The sequence below is a fragment of the Acanthopagrus latus genome, chromosome 15, assembly GCF_904848185.1.
Source record: "Acanthopagrus latus isolate v.2019 chromosome 15, fAcaLat1.1, whole genome shotgun sequence".
In the NCBI taxonomy this organism is placed as follows: Eukaryota; Metazoa; Chordata; class Actinopteri; order Spariformes; family Sparidae; genus Acanthopagrus; species Acanthopagrus latus.
Window position 1 is genome coordinate 26,403,270 of NC_051053.1, and position 22,977 is coordinate 26,426,246.

The following is a 22,977-nucleotide window of genomic DNA, read 5'->3' on the forward strand; positions in this document are numbered from 1 at the left end:
CTTAAATGGTCTCTTATCTACAAACACTGCACTCATGCACTGTAATCTTCGTGGCAATTTGCCCAAACTTTTTTTTTTTTTTAAAAACCAGCTCAAATCCCCCCCTTTCCCACATGCAGAAATGTTTTCCAAGGTAAGCAAACCTCTGTTGTGACTTTGGCACGCATAAGGATCCAGCGATTAGCCACGCTCTGAAAAATCACATATTTGCATCCGTCAAGGCCCAATACACCGAGTGTTTCTATTTTGTCATGTCAAACTAGATACCAGCCAACTGAATATGTCTGATTTAATCCTTTCACCAAGATCCACGCTTTAGTTTCTGAGAAATGAACACAAATGCCATATCTCGAGATGGTCTAGAAAGTCAGAGAAATTCCTGGATCTGTTGCTTTATCCAGAACCACCTATTCTGGGCTGACACGCACCCTTTATCCAGAAATCCACCCAGTCGTTTTTGTGTAATACTGCTGACGCACCAACCAACAACCACATGGACACGTGTGCAAACATAGCCGCCAGGGACATCATGGCACAAGATTGTCTATAAGCAACATAACATTAAACAAAAAGGCATTCACGAGTGCAACCGTCAGACTGCGGGTGAAACAATAAAAAAAACTGGTGCGTGACCGAAAAAGCCTTGCAGCAGCAAGATCGCTGAAGGATCCACCACTCAAGAGCTTTATCACCAAAAATATATAAATGACTTCAGTGGCAAGTTACTTAATGTAACACTGAGTTGGTTCTGAATTATTTCAGAGCAATATACAGTAATAAATAGCAACGGAGCAATGTGCAAAGCTGGAAACTGCTTATAAATTAGCACTCACCAAAACAACATTTAATCTCCTCAAGGTCAAAACAGCTGCATAAAAGAAGTCATGAAGTTATTTCACACGTTTCACTAAAAGTCCACTTTGACCTGAGTTTTTGTTTATTCATATTAGATATTTTGCACTGTTTGATTTGATAAAAGCTCATAAAAAAAGCCAACAAACACATCAAACTACAGCAAAACCATAAATGTGATTTTATGCATCCATAGTGTTGTGAATTGATGCGTTTTTCCTCAGACTATCAATCCATCATTATTATTGCATCATTCTAGATGTCTAGAGTGTCACAAAAACAAGGTGATGCAGAAGGACGGCGAGACGGACGGGAGCAAAAAGTAGCCGATGCAGAAGAGAAATGTTTTGCGAGGTAGAAGAAAAAGTACCTGGAACAGCGAGTGTTCATGAATACAGTAATACGAAACTACCCGCGCTGTGTATTCATCCATTTCCTACACCGCTTTGATTTTCCAGCCGCCTGGGCCAAATGGTGCGGCAGTAATTCCAAGTCCACTTTAATCTCAGAATAATGCTCTCTGTTTCTGTGTTGCTCCCTCCTGCATGGATCAGTGACTCATAAACATGGGCAACTGGTGAAGAGAAGGGCAGCCATTTCATCTGAAGTCTGCTCGCTCTCCTTCCTCCAAGCTTGTACAAACTCACGCAGCATGATAGAATTTTTTTTTTTTCCTGCTCAGTGTGATGACCACCTTTCTGTTTACGGTTTGTCTACCTGTTGTTTTATAAAAATCGCATCTCTCTCAGTGCAAAGATGAGTCCCACACCAAAATGGACCTAAATATGTATACACAGATAAGGAAAATGCAACTCATGCAGGAGGATGAAATCTGTGCAGATTTAGCTTTCCCTGTTCGACACAGGCACACTTCTTTGTTTTGTATGTGTGTCACGCATGCTTTGTGCTAATTGTGAAAGTGAAAACAACCCACTTTTCCACTAATAGGAAAGCAGCGGTCTCAACGGTTCCACGGGCAGCAGAGTAACTCACTGAGCCCTTTAATGAACCGAAAGAGAGACATCAAAACAGGTAGAGCTGCTGCAGAGACGCTGAGAGAAACAAAGCAGGGACTGAACACAGGGAGATTTTGCTGGGTAAAGAGCACATGCTTTGTTTTATCATCACGTATGTGTGGTATGTAGCCTCCCATGTGTGTACATTGAACAGACAGAAAGATTGCGGTGTTGAAGGTCCTGAAACACTTCTGCTGCTGTCCACGCAGCAAAGATATGCTAATCAGAACGCACATGGTGATCTGGTGGACAAGATGGCATTCAATCTGTAAATCCTCAAAGGTGTTTACAGTGCAGCTGAACTCGTGTCCAGCGGCATCCAGCCCCTTCTGACCACATTTTGACCATTTTTCACATCTCTTAAGCCTAAAACACAGAGGGCCAACCATTGGCCATCGATGAATTCGGGAACAAATGTGTTCGGTGTGTTCAGCTGTGTCAGAAGCTTTTGGAACCGTGCGGACAGCGTCTGCTCCGATTCAACATGCGAAGTCTGAGAAGGTTGGCTGTTGGCCGTCAGAGCCATTGGATACTCTGATTGGTTGTGTGCTCACTGTATGACCATTCTGATTGGCGGTGTGCTAACGAATCAGCGGTGTGTGTGTGGGAGGGGCGGAATACTGTGTGCACTCCGTTCAGTCATCTCCTGTTTTCATGTTTTGGGGTACTGACATGAGACTAGCGCCACCCGATGTTAAGGAGACTTACTGCATCTCACGCAAGTGCAGAACGTACATGCTTCTCTGGAGTTGGCAGTGCATTGAAGCGGTGTGTTCCAGTGCAACTTTTCTGCCGAACGGGTCAGACGAGAGGCAGCAGAGTGGTCGGATGAAGGCAGCTGGCTGTTGGTTTGAGTCTGGGCGGTGTGTGGGGCCTTTAATCACTACTGAGGAACTAATAAGAACTAATGCAGTAGTTACTCGTTCTTTTGGTGCAGAGAAGTGAGTTGCTCACATTTGTCAGTGACTCACTGGACTCAGCCCCAGAGGTAAAGGCATCCTGCCGCCGGGAGAGATCTGAAAATAATTAGCTGAGTTAACCCACTGCTGAGTGCAGTGTGTGTGCTTCTATCAGCTAGAATGTTATCTTTAATTTCCAGTTAGAGCAGATTATTAAGATGTCAGTGTTCATGTTTTATACATCTTGTATCCAATATGTGTTTATATTAATTATTTATGACAATTTTATTTACAGACACAAAACAGTCTGCCAGAGTTTAAATCTTACAGGCAGAATTAGTAGAAATGTTCTTTTAACAAAACTGTATAGACTGTTTCTGCCCTTTACCTTCATTTCCTTATTTTGCTGCGCTCAAGACTTTTCAGGTCATCAGCCTTGTGTAGCGCCGGCTGATGACAGTGTGCAGAACCACCAACATGAGGACACATGGAGAGGAAGCTCTGGTGCAGCTGAGCCGTGAGGACAACTCTGAACGTTGTGTTTACAAACAGCAACCACCAAATCCGTCTCATTCTGCCATTAATCCATGTTAAGCATCCTTTAATGATTTTCTGTACATCAGCAAAGATGGCGCATATATGAACTTCTGTTGTTCTGCCGCTATGACGTGTGTTTGAGATGCCAAGACGACACCCTAAATGTCTCTCTAATGAAGTTAGACTGACGCCTATGGGTGTTTCGTTGGGAACAGGTGTTTGAGTGTCCGTGCATATGTGCACTGTATGTGTGGGTGTCACTGGAGATTAGTCTCATCAGTCAGGGGACGTGGGGTCGATTATGGAATTACAGGATCATGGTGGCTGCCCATTGTTCCTATAGCCTGGGATCATTGCCCGACTGAGACAAACACGCTCAGAGAGCCTCCTGAAATAGGAGGACGGCTCGTAAGTGGTTCACAAACTGGTGTCTGAGGACCTGACAGCACTCTGCAAAAACAAATTGTTTTTATTCACTAATTAGCAAAAACTAGAAACACTATTATTCATATTTTGTCTTGCAGGATGAAACTGAAGGTACGTAAAAGACAGAAAACGTGTTCAGGAGGAATGTGCAGGTGATATAGAGACTTCCTATAGACAAAGAGAAAAACAATCAAACTGGGTATTATACTGTTCTTTAATATCACTCCTACCTCCAATATAACGTTCTGTGCGCAACAACACTGAAATCTGCATAATCTGAAAACAGGAGTCCCCAGAGAATACTGTTCTTATCAGTCCCTGTTCCAGCTATGCATCTTTTTTCTGGCTTTTTTGTCAAATCATCAGACTCCTCTCGCAGCTTCATCCCTGTCTGTCCTACATGCTCACCACCATTTCTACCTGTCCAAAGCAAAAGAGACATATACGAAGCTATGTACCAACATGAAGGAATATCTGAAGCAGAACTGAAATGACTAGTCAGTCCCAACACAGCAGTTGGGACATAACAAGTTCACATGTAAATATGTCTTCACTTTAAGGGATCACAAACCAAAACTGTCAACTAAAGGCCACTGCAGCACTCAAGTCAATATAAAATTAAAACATTTAAAAAAAAAATCAATCAGTCATTTGGCTTATTTTGAAAGCAAAAAAGATTTGCTTTGTCTGCTGGTTCAAACTCCTCGAATGGGAGGATTTTTTGTTTTATACCTTTTCTTTTTTCTTTTCTTTTTTGCAGTGTTGGTGAATTAAAACAAGGATTTTTAAAAACTTCTTCTCAGTCTCTGGGAAATTGTGAGATGCAAATATTCACCTTTTGGGGACATTTAAAAAGAAATAATCAAGTAGTAGAAAAAAATAAAGACATGATTCATCAGCAATGAAGATAAGAAAAAAAAAAAAAAGAGCTGTAACCCTGCTCTGCATAACGGTGCTTTAACGACGGACTCAGGCTGATGGGACGTCTGATCTCTTGCTGCTTACAAAGAGATGTATGTATATGCAGAGTCATCAATCACCATAAAGAGGCATTCGGACATAAAATAAGAAGTGCCTGCCTTCACTATAAGAATGACACCATAAATCTGTCTGTTCCCACTCCTGGAACCTGCAGCTCAGACTGTCGATGCTTCAGCACTGATGGGCTGTGGTTGCCTCGTCCTTCCTGATGCTGGCTGGAGTATTAAGGATCACAGACACACATACTGTGACATGGTGGTATTCTCCTTTCTAAGTCTCCTACTCTTGTTCCACGGAGTCACAGGAGGTCAGAATATGCTTTACAAAAACAAAGGCTGGATCCTTAATCGTGTTTCTTTACTACAAGCAAATCGGCGTTGAAGTCGATAGCGAGACCAAGATTTTGTGTATCTCACCACCCACGTTATGATCTCACCATACCATCAGAGAAGCATCGGTTCAGGGCAAATCAGCCTATTGTGAGACATAAATAACAGAGGAAACAGAAAGGAAAGGATGATCCGTGTCAAAAGGGGTCAAAACATCAGCATTGTTCTCTGGAGATGTGGAGGCAGAGCGCGTCTGTTTCATTTGACACAGCGCTCATCACCTGCAGTGTAATAATGAAAATGTAAGCCGCTACATGATTTGCGCCACATTCATGGACTAAAACTCCCAAGTACCAGCGACAAGACTCAACCTGGGACCACAGAGCAACCGAGTGGCTGTGAAGAAGGGAATAACATCGCCATCTAGAGGCCTGAGTCAGCATCGCTCCCACACACAAGACGTGAGGAGGAGAAAAAAAAATGCCTGTCATGCTCTCCCACATTACTCACTCTCTTCAACAAGTGGATTCAAACAGCCAACGAGAGGAAGCTCTCCACAACCACAGCAGACTACAGCAGCACCAACAAGAGTCCTCTCCTTCTGCAACTGAAAGCATTTCTCCACTGTTTGATGAGACTCAGAACTATAGCTCCCCATGCAAGGTCACTTCCAGCCAGCATGCAAAGTGTTGCTGGGGTGAGAACGAGCGGAGAGAGAGACAGATAGCGGAGAGGATGAGGGAGGATAAATACTCGACACACAGACGACCTTCGGGTGGGTGAGAAGCATGCACAGCTTGGAGCTTAACCGAATCTCAACTGAGACGGTTGACCAGTGAAACAGTAAAAAAAAAGAAAAGACACTTGGAGGAGGAGTGGAAGCCTCCACAGAAGAGAGATTTTCTGATCTTACCTATGATGGGAGCCAGCCGGAAAATGTCAGACAGACGACTGTTCACAGGTTCATACGGAGAATCCTCCAGGAAATCATTACCTGTGAGGAGGACAGACAGATGTTAGATAGATAGATAGATAGATAGATAGATAGATAGATAGATAGATAGATAGATAGATAGATAGATAGATAGATAGATAGATGCTTTGTTTTGAGCCCCCAGTTTTGTTTATCATCCTTCACCCCTCACATCGGCCTGCATGTGACTTGGGTTATTTGGGTCAGTCGATATCCATGCTGGCACACAGCCGCACGCTTGATTAGGTAGACTGGTCAGCTGTGTTGCGCAACTAGAAGTGGACTCGCTGTTGATGAGCTGGATGCAGTTTAGGGACTAAAAGCCCCCCCGCCCCCCTGCCGTGACCAGCACTTCTTTAAGATGGCACTGGCAGCGCTGAAGGGGCTTCACGCTCCATTACCCTCAAGGAAAGTGATTTAGGAGGTCAAAAGTATCCCGGCTCTGCAGGAACTGTGGCCCTGAACCATGTCGGAGGCCACATTTTGAATGAAAGTTGAGTGATTGCACATGATTTTGTTGGGCTTCATTAGATAAATAGCCGTGTGCGACTTTTTTGAGTGTGTGTTTGTGGGTGCAGGGGTAGGGAGGGTCACAGAGCCGGGAGGGGAGGGTGAGGATGATGATGGTGCACCCCTCCTCTCCATCCAAACAGCAGGAGGAGGAGCCTGGCCAACAAATCATCTCACCCCTTCACAGACCAGATTGGAAAAGCTGGGGGGGGGAATGTCCACTTCAAATTAACTGTAGCTGGAGGCTGATGTTTAAATGTTGCAGTCCCGCCCAAACTAAAAAAAAACCCTGAGGGGGATTTGTGGTGGTTTTATTGCATCCCCAGGAAAAAAAAAAGTAGTAATATTGTACTATTGTCTCATTTTCTGACAACACATCAAAACCTACCAGTAATAACTTAAACCAGGGGGTGAGGGGGTGAAACTTGGGCTGTTTTTTTTTTTCTCAAGGAAAAAGTTAAAGCACCAAACCAACCTTGTAACGTCTGATAGATCCCCCAGTAAATACGCAGGCAGTTCTTCTCCTTCTTCATGCCCCTTTTACACCGGCAGTTGTACAGCGGGCTCTGTTTGAGCGCGTCCATGGCGCTCCGGCACTCGTCCTTCGCCTCCAGGCCGGCCACCAGGCTGAAGTTGCTCTCCTTGCCCTCCTTGCCGCCGGCCACGCACTGCCTCATCGTGCGGTACTTGGTGCTGCACGCCTGCTCCTTCAGGCACTGCTCGCTGGCCCTCACACAGTCCAGCCGGGTGGCCCCGGCGCGCAGGTTCTCCTCGGCACAAGACAACACATCTGGAAACACAAAGCGGCGTGTGTGATCATTAATGAAACACACCATCACAGCAACGCCTCTGTGTGTGTTTTGGTTCACATCATTTTACGCAGGGATTAAAATATTACAGATGCGCTTTAACAGCCTGTGACATGGAAACTCACAGGATCTACATGTTCCCCTGCATGTAAACATAATGAAACCATCTCCGTATGATTTGAAAACTTCGGGAGCTACACAGCTACTTCGCTGACAGCTTTTTTGCTTTCACACACATTATCGTCTGATAATTATTTGACTTTCGCCGTTTTGGAGCAGTTTGGACCGCACAGCCGCCTCCACAGCGCGGCAGCCCAGCGCAGACGCTCAGCGAGCCGCCGCTGCCTCCTCCAGCCTGCCCCCCTCTGATTAATAGAGCTCACAATCTAGCCCCCTAACTACCGCACCTATGGGATGAATTAGTATGAAGCGGACAGCTGCTGTCGGCGGACAATAAATAAAGTGAAACTTACCCAGAAGAGCCAGAAAGACGTACAGCGCAGCGAGGATCATCGTCTTCCTCTCCATGGGCAACACAAACCCCCTCGTTGAAACAAAATCTGAGAAGTAACAGCGACTTAAGAGTAGTTTAATTCCCAGGGTACCTCCACTGTATTGAAATCCATGGAAAAGACGTAGCAGTGTGCGCCCCCGCTGAACACAACAGATCCAGCTCGCCTCATGCGAGAAATAATTCCCCCTTTCCAAAAAAAGAAAAAAAAAAAGTGTCCAGTCGCGATGCTTCGGCACAGTTTCTCTCACTCTAAGTGGTCTATCCAGCGAAAAACAAGGAAAAAAGGAGCAGAGGTGCGTCTTTCTTCTCTCTCTTTCCCTCCCGTGCGGGTGGTCTTCTCACCGCGGGGAGACAAAGACAAGGGATCAGAGCAGCGGTGGAGGGCGAGACGGGAGCGAGTGTCCTACAAGTCCAGCCAGTGGGATGTTTTGCGTCTGTGCGTCTGAGCGCACACAGCCAACTGGAGCCCCACTGCTGTCTGGCGCATTCAGCAGGAAGAGAGTGCCAGCTTCCCCCCTCTCGCGAAAGTACAGTAACCTTATTATAAATGTACAAAGACTGGCCCTTTCTTTCCCTCCTCCTTTTAATATTGCAATATTATGGCTGCACACAAAACACACAATTACCTTTAAACTAACACACTAATGAGCGCAGTGATGATGATTCTGGAAACGTTGCCATCACTCGCCGAGCTGCACCCTCACTACGAATCTCTTTAGGGTCATTTTAGAGTTTAATGGTGTTTACTTTTAATAAACTTTCCAGCTCATATACTCACAAAAGTGTGGGGAGAAAAAAAAAAGAGTAATAATCACTTTCCTACTCCATTAAAATGCACACAGCCCCGCTGTGAAAGCACAGAGGAGGGCATGTGGTTGCGTTTAAAATGTTATGAAAGGAAAGCAAGCACAATCAGCTGACGAGGTGTGTGTGGGCTGGAGGGTTTTTTTTTCCTTTTTCTTTTCCTCGGGGCAAAGAGCAAGTGCATTTTTATGACATGATTAATATAGTGTGCGTGGAGGAGCTTACATGTCAGAGTGTTGCATGTGAAGTGAATCCGCCTCTCTTCTAACCTGGAGGACACAATACATGGACGTACTTGATGATATTTGCAGCGTGTGTGTGTGTGTGTGTGTGTGTGTGGCTCCTCCCCAGGCTGCTATAATGTTAATCCCATTTGCAAAAAAAACGACATTAAATGCACAAAGTGTTATGCAACAGTAGCTGACAACCGAGAAGTGAATGGGCTTGCTGGGTATTTGATGATGTCACTCTTCAGAGGTAGTAATGTGAGATATAGCCTCTCCATGGATGTGTGTGTGTGTGTGTGTGTGTGTGTGTGTGTGTGTGTGTGACAGCGCTGCGCTGAGGGGGGGAAGCTGGCCTCGGTCCACCCAGAGGAGGGTTGGACACTGTGGGACTGTCGCCATCTGTTGGTGGTTTCACGGTAAACAGTCATTGTTAAAGTCATGATTTAGACGGTGCAGCATGTCTCACACTCTGGATGAAAAGACAGTATGAGCATGTGCATCTTAAACACTTATGTTTGATGCATTTACAGTTTAAAAATACAACACATATGATAAGAGGGGTGATGCGTCAGGAGACGTGTAACTCTGCTTACAGCTCATTGATTGCCTGCGACGTCTATTCGGAGGCTAATCCACTCGGCTAAATACATGGGACCAGACAATGTCAATGACCTCCTCACTGCATTAAAGACCGGAACGGATCAATCATGGGAATGCGTGGCGGGCAGGCGGGCGTCCATCACACACACACACACACACACACACACACACACACACACACACACACACACACACACACACACACACACAGCTCATCTTAGCATTTTATTTGTGAGGGCCGGGCAAAGTGTCCTCACAAGTGCAACTGTCGTCACAAGAAAGGTGGGATATCCTCACAAGCATAGCAATACAAACACACACACACACACACACACACACACACACACACACACACACACACACACAGGGAGGGAGAGAGAGCAGGTTCAGTCAGCGATGGGATGAAATCGTTATAATTTGAACGTCAGCAGATAACCCCTTATTGAAAACGGAAGCCGTGATTAGGTGTGATGAATCAATCCTGCAAGGTACAGTCACTTTTCGAAAATGACTTTCAATTTTGTTGAATAGATACGCCACGGGCCAGTGTCCACAGATATTTCTTTCATGCAGAGGGCTGGAAAAGAGACAGACAACGGGTGCAAATGAACGTCAGGCTCCGGCTTCTCTCTGGGCTAATTGTCTGCATACGATTTGATGACTTTGCTGTTCTGAAGTCTCCAAAGGGAGCCTTTGCCAGTCAGGAGGGAGGCTCGGCTTGGTGATTTATGGAAAAGCCTCAATCAATATGTGATATTAATTTTGCAAATGAGTGTCAGAATGATGTAGTCCTCGGGTCATTTAACGTTTCACACCGTAATGTGCTTCATGGCACCGGATCAGGAGCTTTTCTGTCACAGTGGTGAAACGGGGAAATTGGTCAAAGTCAGTAAATTGTGTGACAAATGTAACTTACACTGCGGGTCTCTGTGGATTACTGTTGAGAAAGCTGACCGAGCCGATGCAGCACTTCATCACGCTGAACACTGGAGTGAGTGGGGGACGGATCGATGTGGGTGACCACAGTTAGCTAGCTAGCTAAAGCTAACACTGCTATAAGTTAAAACGACAGCACACCCAAGGCAGGAATGGTGACAGCAGAAAGGCAAATGTTAATTTAATAAGTTACAGATTTAGAGAAACTGACACTGCAGACATATCAGCAACGTAAGATACATAAACTAGCTAACAGCTAACTGACATGACAGGCTACACTCGCTTTTTCTTAGCTACCTTCGCATTTCCCAAAACTGTGCCAGTTATTTATTTATTTTTTTTGTTTTTGACATCATAAATTAGTTAACATAGCTCATACAATTAGACGGTGTTGGTCATCTTTGCCATGGGTCATATTTTATCAGCATTACTAGACTTGTTTGCAAAGTGACATGAGTTTGAGCCGCAGGACGGAGCGGGAAGAGGGTCATTTTTAAAAGCTGAGTCATTGGCAGAGCTAATAAGTAAGCTAGCTACATGGGGGCTAGCTAGGTGGTTGTTAGCTGCCCTGTGGAAATAGGCACATGGTTAGCAGCAGGATTAGCTATTAACAATTAAGTGAACAAACACAAATTCTTGCTGACCTACTGGCTTTTGGCTAGTAAAATTAGCTAGCTTCACTTTACAGCTTAGTCATTGCTATCAGCTAACAATGGAAGATTACTTGTGCTACCTAGACAGGTTAGGACAATTAAAACATTCTTTTTATTAACACAACATAATGCAGAAAAAGATGCTTGGGGTAATTTTAAAATTGTTAAATTCCCAGCAAAAGTTTACCGTTAACTGCTTTACATCGACGCCATTTTGGACATGAAGGCTTACTGTTAATCTCCTTGACATGATCTTTGTCAACCATATAGCCTGTTTCACTATGAAAACAAACATCTGTTGGTATATTGATATTGGATTTTTTTTACTCCCCAATATCAGTATCTGCCCCAAAAATGTATAAGGTGTTTTTTTTTCCTCTTTACAAACCATCTTATGTAAGATTAACACAACTCCTTGATGCAAGAGTGACAATTTACCAACACTAATTTGTAATTTGTAATCTGTATTTTCAGTTGAAGAAGCTATCATCAGGTGCAAAGAGAAGATCAAGACTTCAACTGAACAGTACAAAAAGACCAATAAGCAGCTGGATATGAAGGTAAAGCCATTTTACAGCTTGGATTATTTGTGTTTGTTGCTAATCTGTCAATTTGGAGTACATTTTGTTTCTAAAGGAGCAGTCGTGAATAACCAAACTCGGCTGTCAATCCTTCCTGAACAACACACTTTGAATTTCTGAACAGGTTCATAATATAATTTGACGGTTTTAATTATTTTTAACAGTCCCATTGCAATTAACATTGGAGGGTTCTGGCAGGTTTTCACACATTTCAATACATTTCAGAGTGAGCCAATATAAATAATAGATGAATGGGGCCCTTGCCGGTTTTGATGGTACTGGTGATTTATCATGGAAGAGCCTGGTATTTGCACAGCGTGGTACTCACTCACATCTTGGTTTATCATGGAGTTTGACTTTGAACATGCCTCCACATACAGACTGTGTTGATCTGGGGATCCTGCATGAGGGCCAGTAACATCGTATTTGAAATATTGGTTACATATTCGCCTATTTTCTCTGTGGTGTCAGGAGGGGCGTGCATCACTTTACTTTTCATCCCTAGCATACTTTCATAAAAACGAAATAATTTACAGAAATGCTCTTTTTCATATTGTCATTGTATAAGATTACTTTGTCTTAAAATTTTAAGCTGAAGGGATATTAAAAATAAGCACAATTTCTTACCTTAAGGCAGCGTACAGTTTCTGTGGCAATGACGCATGAGGTAAAGAAGTGCATATTGGCATATTGATCAGCTGATCTGCTTTATGATTGAAAACACTTAATCTCTCCCATTCATTTCATCAACAGTGCAAATTGCAAGTGCCACTGCAGAATCAATGGCTAATTTCCCCTGGATAACATTAGCGAAAGCTTTTAGCATGTGTGAGATATTATGTCAGAGGCAGGCTCACCGACCTCTCAGAAATATTGCTAACTTCTTCCTGTGCTTGTAAACCCGGACATCGGATCAAAAGAGCAAATTACTCTGTCTAATTAGAAAAGGTTGCTGAATATAACACCATGTGTGTCTCCTGAGTATCATCTGCCTGAGAACACAGGACAAAGGATACCTTCTGACCCTTCAGAACTATATATTTAAACTGTTTATGTCATACTAGTATGCAAGGTGTGTTTACAGCACCGTGTGTTTACAACTCTCATGATATATCGTCATAGTTTATAAGAGCTGTCTTAAAACAGTTACAGTGTTTAGATGACCTGGAATCTGATTGCACTGGCTGAAAACTTTCTGTGCACCTCCATCACCCAAAAGAAACACTAAACTCCCTCCATTCATTAAAGCGAGAATAACAGACTGGAAACTGTACCACACGTCATGCCTGGGGCATCTTAAAAAAGCATCCCCCATGAATTTACCGACCAGCGTTATGTGGCAACTTTATGTCTTTTAGGGGAGAAGTCTATAATCACACAGGATGAGGACACGAGGAACTAAACAGGGAAACTTGGAAGTGAGTGATGTATACAGAAACCCTGAAATTCAAGTTTTTTTAAAGTAGTCAAAGCAGCACGTCATTTTTCGTTAACCATCTCCCAGTAAGGGTCACTAACACAGCTACTCTATACAGTATACCACACATAATGAAAATGGTTTTCAGTAGGAATTTCATGTGGAATAATTTAATCTAATCTTGAATCTTTATCTAACCTGAGACTCCTGTGGGATCACTAACACATTTCACACATGTACAGTTTTGGTAATGTTATCCCTCTGAGTGCATCTGTCTGTCAGACTGTGTGTCTGAACTGCCCGATCGTCTTTTTTGTGCTGCAGGCTCAGCAGTTGTCTGCGACGCAGCTGAAAACTGAAGACCAGATGTTGAAGTAAATTGAGGGGATGCTCTGCCAGAAGAGCCGCCTCAGGGAACGTCTAGTGGGTTGAAATCCTGAATCAATATTTACATCTCGTACCATTTTGGTTATGTGCCATATAAATACACCATCAACTTAGATAGTCTAAACTATTTAGATGTATAGAAATTGAATTAGTTACTCACGGTGTCTCAGAACAACAGGTTTTTATTCCAGCTGTGCTTTATTTATTACTTTTAGAATGATTTTGACCTGTTTGTAGTGACCTGTAGTGTGTGTCATGCACCTATATTCCTCTCAACCAAGTAATTAAGTAATTGTTTAAGCTCCTGGTCCACTGAAGAGAGAATAGTGTGCATATTTCTTCTAAAAGTAATTTTGAGCTGATCCCAGAGATAAAACCCCTGAGATAAATACTTTCCCCATTATTGATATCACTAACAGTAGCAGCAGCAGGAGAGGTTGTTGCGGCCTCACAGGCAGCTGTACTTGTATTATCATTGGCAGCATTTCTCATCTGATCTGTCTTTTCCTACCAGGCCAAGATAAAGAAGGAATCCAAAGAAGAAGAGGAAAACTTCCTCCAAGAGATCTCAAGGTTCAACAGTGACTTCCGTCTTCGAGGGAACAGAGAGACAGTGTGTCAGCGCCAAACACACACTGAGCTTCTGGACCTGGAGGGGGAGGTGGACTCATTACATGAAGGGCATAACATACTTTAAATTGAACTGTTGTCACAGTAAGGAGCAGTGGCGTGCACAGACTTTTTGAAGGGCGGGGCGAAAAAAAAAAAAGGCACAGTGTGTTCTCGCCACTGAAGAGGGCACTTTAGCATGTGTTTTGGCTCCCAAGAGGACAGTTTATCATGTTTCGTGTTCACTAAACACAGTTTAGTGTGTTTTGCCAACCAACAGCGCACTTCAGCACGCATTTTGGCTTCCAAGAGGGCACCATAGTGTGCGTTTTGCCATCCAAGACGCCAGTTTATCATGTTTTAACCAGCCAAGGGGGCACTTTAGCATGCATTTTTCAACAATTAGGCCACGAGGGGGGGCACACCACTGTGGACACCACTGGTAAGGAGGTTATGTATTGCATATGTGGACCTACCTGAGAAATATTATTTATCTCTTTGTATATTTTACACTATGACTAGAGGAATGAGTGGTATTACAAAGATTGATTGTAATGTATCGCACATCGCTGACACAGTGAAGTCATCAGCTTGATTTCAGGAAGAATCTGGTTGAATTTTATAGATGGTGGGAGGACAATAAAAGTTATACTGATATCAGAAATGAGTCATTAGAGTCGTCACTGAATGGAGTGAAAATGAACAGTTATACTGTATGACTGATGCAAGTATATAAAGATTCCAAGATAAAATAAGAGAGGAGAGAACGATCATATTGGAAATGTATGATTAAATTGTACATTCATCTCGACTAGGAGGCGACAACTAATTAAAGAAATACACTCAAGTATACTTCATGTGGTCAAATATAATGATGCGTATATCATGAGATGCTGTGCAGGGATATGTGCATGCACATGCTAAATCTGTCTAATAATATTCTGTACAGCATCATACAAGAGAGACCAAAGCAAGTGACAGAACTCAGACACAGTTTGAACCTCGTCTTTGATTAAAATGAACACTTCTAAATTTGCTGTATCAAAGTTCAGGACTTGTTTTGCTTTATCTCCTCACAGACCAGCCTTCAGAGTTATAACACAAAGCTTCTGAGGTGTAAAGTCCCTCATTTGGTGATGAGATTTAAAATTCTGTGCGGCTCACAGCTCTGATACCTCTGGCCTTTGCAGCACTAATGAGACTCTAGTTGTGAACATACCACCATTCATGTGTGTGGTAAAATAATTAGCAGTAAAAGGAATATATCAAAAAAGTTGCGAGTGCTGACAGCATGTGTCTAGCCAAACTAAAAATTAATTTAGTTGGGTTGGACCAAGTGTTTTTGAAGACTTGGAGAAGAAAGCAACGCACAGTGGGAATGTACATTTTGCTTAATTGACAAATATTGCGTGGGGATTATTCGTATAGCAGTTGCAGCGGCAATTCTTTAAAGATGTACAACATATATATATATATTTACATCCATATGTTTTTTAGCCGAGCAGCATTTAATGACATATTACACTTAGATGCTGTTTAAACTGTTTTCATTAGTACCACAACACCCAGGGTAGAGCTCTCATAACCGCTGAGAACCATTTTCACATTATCTATCTTATCTGGGCTCAGGGGTAAACACATTTTCTTATTGTTTGTGAAGGTAAAGTGAATTTCAAAATGCCTACATTGCATTCATTTCCAGCCCTTTTATTGAGGAGTATCTATTCGATACAAATTTCATCCCTCCTGGTGATTATGACTCTATCAATTCTTGAGGCTTTGATAGGATTTGTTTTGTTTTTTTTCCTCCCTTGACAATCTTAGATGGAGCCGATGAGCCGCGGGAAACCGTCACGTGAGTTCCATGCAGGAGGAGGAGAGAGCACTCCAGCTCGAACTGCAGGGCTTGGATAACATCCAGAAAGGTGATTACCACGAGTCCTTTTATGTTAGATAAGGTGATTCTGAGAGAGCACATGTAACCACGCTTCACGTTTCACACCATGAACTGACAGCTGACTGAGGCACACCTGATTTTGCAGCACTCTCTACACCTTTTTATTTAAAACATTTTCTGTTTGACAGAAATCAAAGCTTGAGGAAAAAAAAAAACTGCAGCAAAGTTAGCTAAAATATGGCAAGGTTGTACAGTATCTTGAGTCCAGATGTTGTTTGTTAGTTTCTGGCTTCGTGACTATGTTGGAAGCCAGAGGCCTGTAGTACAAAGCTGGATCTAAGGGTTAGAGAGGTAACTTCGGGGTTAACCCTGGGATGTCAGGGCTAGGATGGTGGTTCACTTCTTCAGGGGTACATCTCTGGTAAATGACCAAATGCACCCTATATTAGTAATAACAGATCGACACATGTAAAAGCAGTGCCTTCTAACCAGTCATTTATCTGGGAGGTGACATTATCATTCATAGAAAATCCAGCAGAACTCGATGTGTGGATCTCCACGGTTGTACTCTTTTTCATTCTTGGGTCATGTGTTTATTTTCTATTCCTCTGATGCTTTGCTCTTTGTTAATAAGGTATTCTCCTCTGCTGCCAGTAGACTTCTCCACCTTCTATGTGAACGTACTCATGGCGCTCGTGATCGTGATTGTTAGGCTGGGTGAAGCCAGAAATTGATAGTATATCCTGGGTATGTTGAACTCAAATCTGAGTATAAGTCTCTGGTCACTGGAGTGATTAAAAAAAACTATAAGTATATAAAAAATGGGTTTTATTCACGCATATGGTACAGTGTATGCATTAGCAGTTGGAAGCTATCCAGTACCAACACAGGTTGCAGCATGTTTGGAATGAAAATGTCACCGCATTAGACACAAACACAAAAGGCTGCATTGTTGTCGATGTGTTGTCAGCAGGTACTGGTTTGAAAATCCAGTTTTAGTAATAGGCCCATGAGTTTAAAGGCTTATCTGACACCAAAACACTGCACAGCGGTTTGTAATTGGCTGTGACAAATCCTTGACAACTTTGTGCTGCTGTTGGTCTGAAACCAGCTCTAACCGTCAGTCACAGAGCGTCTCTGTTTTTAGTGGGAAGAGGTCCAATGCCTTACAGTGTGAACATCTCAACCTTGAGATGGTGGAGGAGGTCACTGCATAAACTTAACGCTGTCACGTTCTCTCAGCAAATGTTTTAACAGTGCACGTTCAGCGTATCCTGCCGTGTTTGAGGGAAGTCATTTTGTGTTTGATTTATCGCTCTTGACTGCAGACCTGGACCGGCAGTTTATTGGGGCTGAGGCACTGACAGAATCTGTGAGAGTGGAGAGCCTGTTTGTCAGTCAGAAACCTGTCACTGACAGCACCTGTCTGAGGTAAGTGTCAGCAACTGTCTGGGTGCACAAGGTTTATATATTTTGACACACAGACACAGTACATACTCCCTGGTCTGCAGTATTTGCAATTACATTCTGTCACAGACTATAACCCTTGTGCCAGTTGTTCCCAACTGGTCCAGGTGTGCTGGGATTTTGTTCCAACCATACATTATTATTGCAATTGTAACACTAAGAGTAAGGGAGGTTAGTCTGAGGAATAGTATGACATCAATATCTCAAATCCAAGTTCTAGTTGGAGGATTAATAAGCAAAACACAAGTGTATCATTTAAACAATATTAGGGTGCATTTATTCACCCAAAAAAAAATAGGAACACCTCTTTCAATAAGTGCTGATCCACCTCTATGTTATGCTTTGACAAAATGAAAAAATAAAATACATTGAACCAAGGTCAGATGAAATCAAATGTACCTCAGAGCTCCCTAAGTTCACAATAAAACCATTAACCAAAATGCCTCAATTGGCCAAATGTAAAATTACTGTAGAATAACCAAAAACAAAATCACCTCCTCCGTCTCCTTGGTAGTTAGTTCAGTCTCAGTTCAGTTATGTAGGGGCCCCTTTATTTAATGTTCTGTCAAATCTTATCTGGAATCCAGCTGAAGCTGCAGTAGTCCGATCCACGGAGTGGCTCCACTTGAAGCTGTAGTAGAGACTGGACCGCCGCTCACCCGCTGAAAACACTGCGAGTCGCCGTCACTTCCTCTCAGAAGTCAACCATAAAAAAAAACAACAACAACAACAACAACAACAACAACCTGCATCGTATATAGTTTAACCTGAGTTAAAGTCCATATTGATTCTTTAAACTATGCAGCATCAGTAGATCTTAGCAGCTCGTTTTGATATCTCTTCATTTTTTCTTATTCACGCAGTTACAACACAAATACACACACTTTAAAAAAAAAAAAACTTGTAAGGTTTTCATTTCTACTAGCAGTACATCATACATCGTAAAATCAACAGTGATAAGCATTTTTTCCAAACACCTCACATGAGCTCAAGCTAACAAAGTTAAGCTAGCACTGAAAACATAACACACTCACCGCAGAATGTTCATCAAAACACATTAGTTTGTCGTCCTCCTTAATCCTCTGGCGACACAACATCATCCCGGACAACTCTGAACTCTTCTCAAACAACAATCATTTCGAACTTAATCAGTATATTAATATTCACTCTGGCTGTTTACAAAAGCTGAGCTCGCACTTGCGCTCCTCTCGCTTGTTCTCCCCACTTCCGGCTTCTTCCTCGTTTCTCCCGCTGATTTTTAGACCCATTGGTGCGCACTATGCGCCACCTTGTGGAAGTTCATGCGCTACTGCATGCAAAATCACGACACTTCAAATCATCATACTATTATGTTAAATTTATGGGGGCTACACAATATACATACTTGGAAGAAAAGTGCGTGTATCTGTAGCTGTCTCCATTTTTCAGTTCACCTCAGTGTTAATTTTGTGACCTGTCTGTTTTAAATGTGTGTTTTCAGTGACGGTGCTGGGTGCACGTCCTGCGCCTCCGACACAATAAATCCAACAGTACGCAGTATCCAATGCGACCAGTGGACACGCCTCATTTTTACCATGATACAGCGACATTGTGAAGCACAATTTCAAGTGATGTTTGTGGCCACATAAAAGTAAATATTAGAATGGGAAGTTGGGACATCTACAGCCACACTGGTTTCGTTAATCGAGACACTGGGACAACTCCTGCTGCATTTGTGGTGTCCAAAAAAGCCAGAACATGATGTTTTCCTAACCCTAACCAAGTGCTTTTTGTGTCCAAACCTAACCAGAGCATAAACACAATGTTGTGACTTGAGAAAATATGAAAATTGAACCTTAGCAAACATAAAGTTGCAACATAAAGAACTTGAGCCTGAGAGCAGACGGGCATTTGTTTGTGTTTAATGGAGTAGACAAGTCCTGACATCTCATACCATTCTTAAGTAATGGTGGCAATAATTACAGAGATGGGCACAATATAAACAATGGAACAATGCTTATCCAATCCAAAAGAGTAACAGCAAATGCTGCAAGGAAATAAATGCCATTAAAACACAAAGGGGTGAAAGAAAAACACACAGAATGTTCTTTAAAGAAGCCCTCATCTTTCTGATATATAAAATATTCCCTGCTGCTGTGATGTGTAATTATTTTTCTGTCTTCTGAAGCCTGTCAGAGGGCCGGCTGGACAAAAGTGCAATCACTGTCCTCTCTTTAACAGGGCTTCTAGGTTTTCCATTGAATAGCTGATAAAAAAAAATAATCTCAGCAGTCACGCTAAAAGCTGCGGTCGCTGTTGGTATGTCAAATGCACGTAGAAAAGGACAAGACGGGACTCACACTGTCAAAATCACAACAAGAAGCAGTTTACTGCAGGTCCATTAGACAGACGTTGTTATTTACAGAGAGCAGAACTGAGTAAAAAGGTATAATGTGTTGTTTTAACGATATAAGGAATGCCCATAAAGAAAAGCGCGCTTTCCAGGCTTGCCTGAAGTGAACACAGGGGACGGAGGCAGACTCTGCCTCTGCCTCTCTGTGCCGTGTGAAATGAACGCAAACGGTTTAGGAGGTTTGCGCATGCGTAGTCTGTTCTCACACTGTCTCTAATGGGCATCCCTGAGGCACAGTGCTTCTCTGCTTCTGTGGGTTTCGTGGGTTTCGCGGGTCACCCCCCTCCTCCCCCCCCAGGTTTCGCGCTGCTGTTGTGGCGCGCAGTGATTTGATTTCTGCTGCTAGCTATGGAGATTACTTCGCTAAAAAAAATGTCTAGTCTGACATTTGTGGAAAAAAAAAAAAAAAATATTAACCGGGAGACCAACACCTGACCTGGAGAATTTAACGCAAAGGAAGGGACAGAAAATTGTGAGGACTTTTCAGACAGAATGGTACAAAAAGAAAGAGTGGTTGTGTGGATGCAGCCAAGCTAGCAGGCTGTTCTGCTTTCCCTGTCTACTGTTCTCGGTGGGAAGTGAGAGCGTGTGGGTGAAGGAGGGTTATGGTGACCTGCTAATTTTGACACTGATAAACTCAATAGCTTGTCAAAATACGCAAGATTCTTTGATCAAGTTCGATTACAGTCTGATTTGGTGGGATTATATTGCTCACAACTGGTCCAGGGAATGTCACCTGCACAGCTGCTCTCATTCTTGAGAGACAATGACCTCCAGGAGACTGTACCAGAGGCCACAAAGTTATTAAAGCTGGTCTTAACGATACCTGCTACAACGGCATCCGTGGAGAGGACGTTTTCAGCTTTAAAGCGCATCAAGACGTATAACCGTAATAGGATGCACCAGGATAGACTTTCAGCATTGGCGCTGATTTCCATTGAAAAGGAGAGACTCATGACATTACAGAACGCTGCAAACAAGGATGACTTCTACAACAAAGTCATCAACAAGTTCGTGCAGAGGGACAGGCGCATGGACTTCATCTACAAATAAAGTAAGCCCCCCCCCCCCTCACACAGACACACACGCTGTATGGTGCGCCGACACCAAACTCTCTTTTTCTCAGTCCGTACCACGGACAGCGCCGCAGTCTGTCTCTCTCTCTCTCTCTCTCTCTCTCTCTCTCTCTCTCTCTCTCTCTCTCTCTCTCTCTCTCTCTCTCTCTCTCTCTCTCTCTCTCTCTCTCTCTCTCTCTCTCTCTCTCTCTCTCTCTCTCTCTCTCTCTCTCTCTCTCTCTCTCTCTGGTAATAATAATATTAACGTTGTGAGTGACGTTTTGATTTTTAGTTGTAATGTTATGTGACCAAGAGCGGACGGTGATGTTGTTGCTTTGTTAATATAGTGTATCGGAGCTGTAAGTCCTGTATTGAGATACAGGTTTTTTTGTGCGTTTGTCTTTGGATGATGTAAATCCTGTAGAAATACAGGTGAATGTATGTCTCTGAAATTAATTGGCAGTAATTGTGTGCGTGCTATAGTTGGAAGTGCTGAATAGACGAGTAAACCCACCTCCTGTCTGTGTTTCTCTCTCTGTATCTGCCTGGCTGGAGTCCAGATCTGGAAGTGTAAATAACAGAGCATTAAGACCATTTGGCTTAATTAAGGCTTTGATCTGCAGTGTATTTCAATCAGTCAACAAGTGTAAAGAAAAAAAAAAAAGAGGCTAATGTGATTGATGCAGGGAGGTTTGTGAGGGGAAAATGACTGAGGGGCAGAGAGTAAAAGCATTTACTCTGAATGCTTATCCAGCAACTTACCAACTAATGGATGGAGTTTGGTTGAAATGGATTCATTCATCATGTACTAACTGGAAAAACACTTCTTTGATATTTGTTTGCTGTGTCGTGGCCCTCAGATGAGCAATAACTCTTACTTTTGGAGCTTTAGAGAACGCAGGTATGTATAGACAAATAATAGACACTAAATGTGTGAGAATGTAACTGTTCACACCTCTGACTTTCACCCTTTCAGGGCGCTTTTATTCAGGTACCTGCTCCCGATCTAAAACTGTGAAATTAACTAGATCAGCGCCACAGACAGCTGCTTTTTCCCCGTTTAGGTGATCATTTTACCGTGACGGCTGTTAATCGCATCCTCATGCCCTTTAGGGAAGCGTCTGCGTTCATTTTCACCATCAGGTATGTGTGAAAAGAGCAGGATGTGGCATTTTTGTTTCGTGAAAATGTTGTAGGAATTTGGTCGATCATCAACTGTGTCACAAATCCGCACAGTGTAATTTGACACTAGACCTTTATGGGTGAACACTCCTTCCTTATCGCCTTAGATTCAGGTGTCTAAATATAGAACAATGGACACAAAGAGGCACCAACGGTTCATGTAAAGACATCTTGGACTGGCAGAATATGAATTCAGGACCTCCTCTATTGAAACACGACTGGTGCTGGAGCACTGGTCTACCTTGTTTCTGCACAAAGAGACTTCCTCTATTTAATTAAAGACTGGAGATCAATAGTGTTCCAGGAAGGAAGCGGGTCATTGTTATTGCTGATGCCACTACTTTGGATAATGTCCTCTCTACAATACTATGGATGTGAAGTGATTAATACGCCCCCCGAACCTGTCGAGGTAATGATTTAAAAAATGTTGAAAAATTTAAACATTGTTAATCCTTTCTGTCACATTTCTCCTGTATCTAATTTAAAGGTGATCTCAGTGTAACTCGTCATTAGGACAGCATGAAAAAGGCACAAATAATACTTTCATGTACTTTGATCTGTTTGTTTTGCTCATCCTCAGTTATTTTCCTCTGTCCTTCGCCCTCTCTTCATGTTCTGCTTCTTGCCTCTTTCTGAACTCCCCCTCCCCTCCCCTGCCTCTCTGAGCATTGCCTTTAAATCATGCATGTGTGGTAGCATGTCCTGTTCATCCATCAGCCTCATTAAACATACTAGGACCTTCATTACCCCGGGGCTTATTAGCCACAGGAAGTGCTGAGGACGTGCCTTCAGAAGAGGGGAGGCCTCCTCTCAGTCATTCTTATGATCATCCACTCTGAGCTGAAACCATCAATCCTGTCTTCAGCCTCTGCAGCGTCTCTTTAAAACGCATATTTAACTCTCTTCCCATTGATTGTTGGAAAT

The 22,977-nt window shown here is 42.9% G+C and overlaps 2 protein-coding genes across 6 annotated transcripts in view; one reads left to right on the top strand and one right to left on the bottom strand.

Annotated features, from left to right (window-relative positions):
• gfra1a (gdnf family receptor alpha 1a) overlaps positions 1-18,859 on the bottom strand; it is a 101,458-nt gene extending 82,599 nt beyond the window's left edge. The window contains exons 1-3 of one of the 5 annotated variants that reach the window (XM_037124423.1): positions 18,459-18,859; positions 6,999-7,313; positions 5,954-6,034 (exon numbers count right to left, since the gene is read on the bottom strand). In XM_037124423.1, the coding sequence (XP_036980318.1) occupies positions 5,954-6,034; positions 6,999-7,200 (283 nt within the window). In that variant the 5' untranslated portion in view covers positions 7,201-7,313; positions 18,459-18,859. Of the gene's footprint in view, positions 1-5,953; positions 6,035-6,998; positions 7,314-7,457; positions 7,770-7,805; positions 8,367-8,875; positions 9,105-18,458 lie in introns of those variants that run through there. The other 4 variants (XM_037124424.1, XM_037124421.1, XM_037124425.1 and 1 more) reach the window with 4 other exon arrangements.
• ccdc172 (coiled-coil domain containing 172) lies at positions 10,205-19,066 on the top strand. Its single transcript, XM_037124768.1, is given in 7 exon segments — positions 10,205-10,468; positions 11,541-11,626; positions 13,389-13,487; positions 13,966-14,143; positions 15,899-15,985; positions 17,286-17,388; positions 18,905-19,066. Coding segments are annotated over 7 exon segments (873 nt in total). The 5' UTR covers positions 10,205-10,296; the 3' UTR covers positions 19,053-19,066.
• Positions 19,067-22,977: the final 3,911 nt, after the last annotated feature.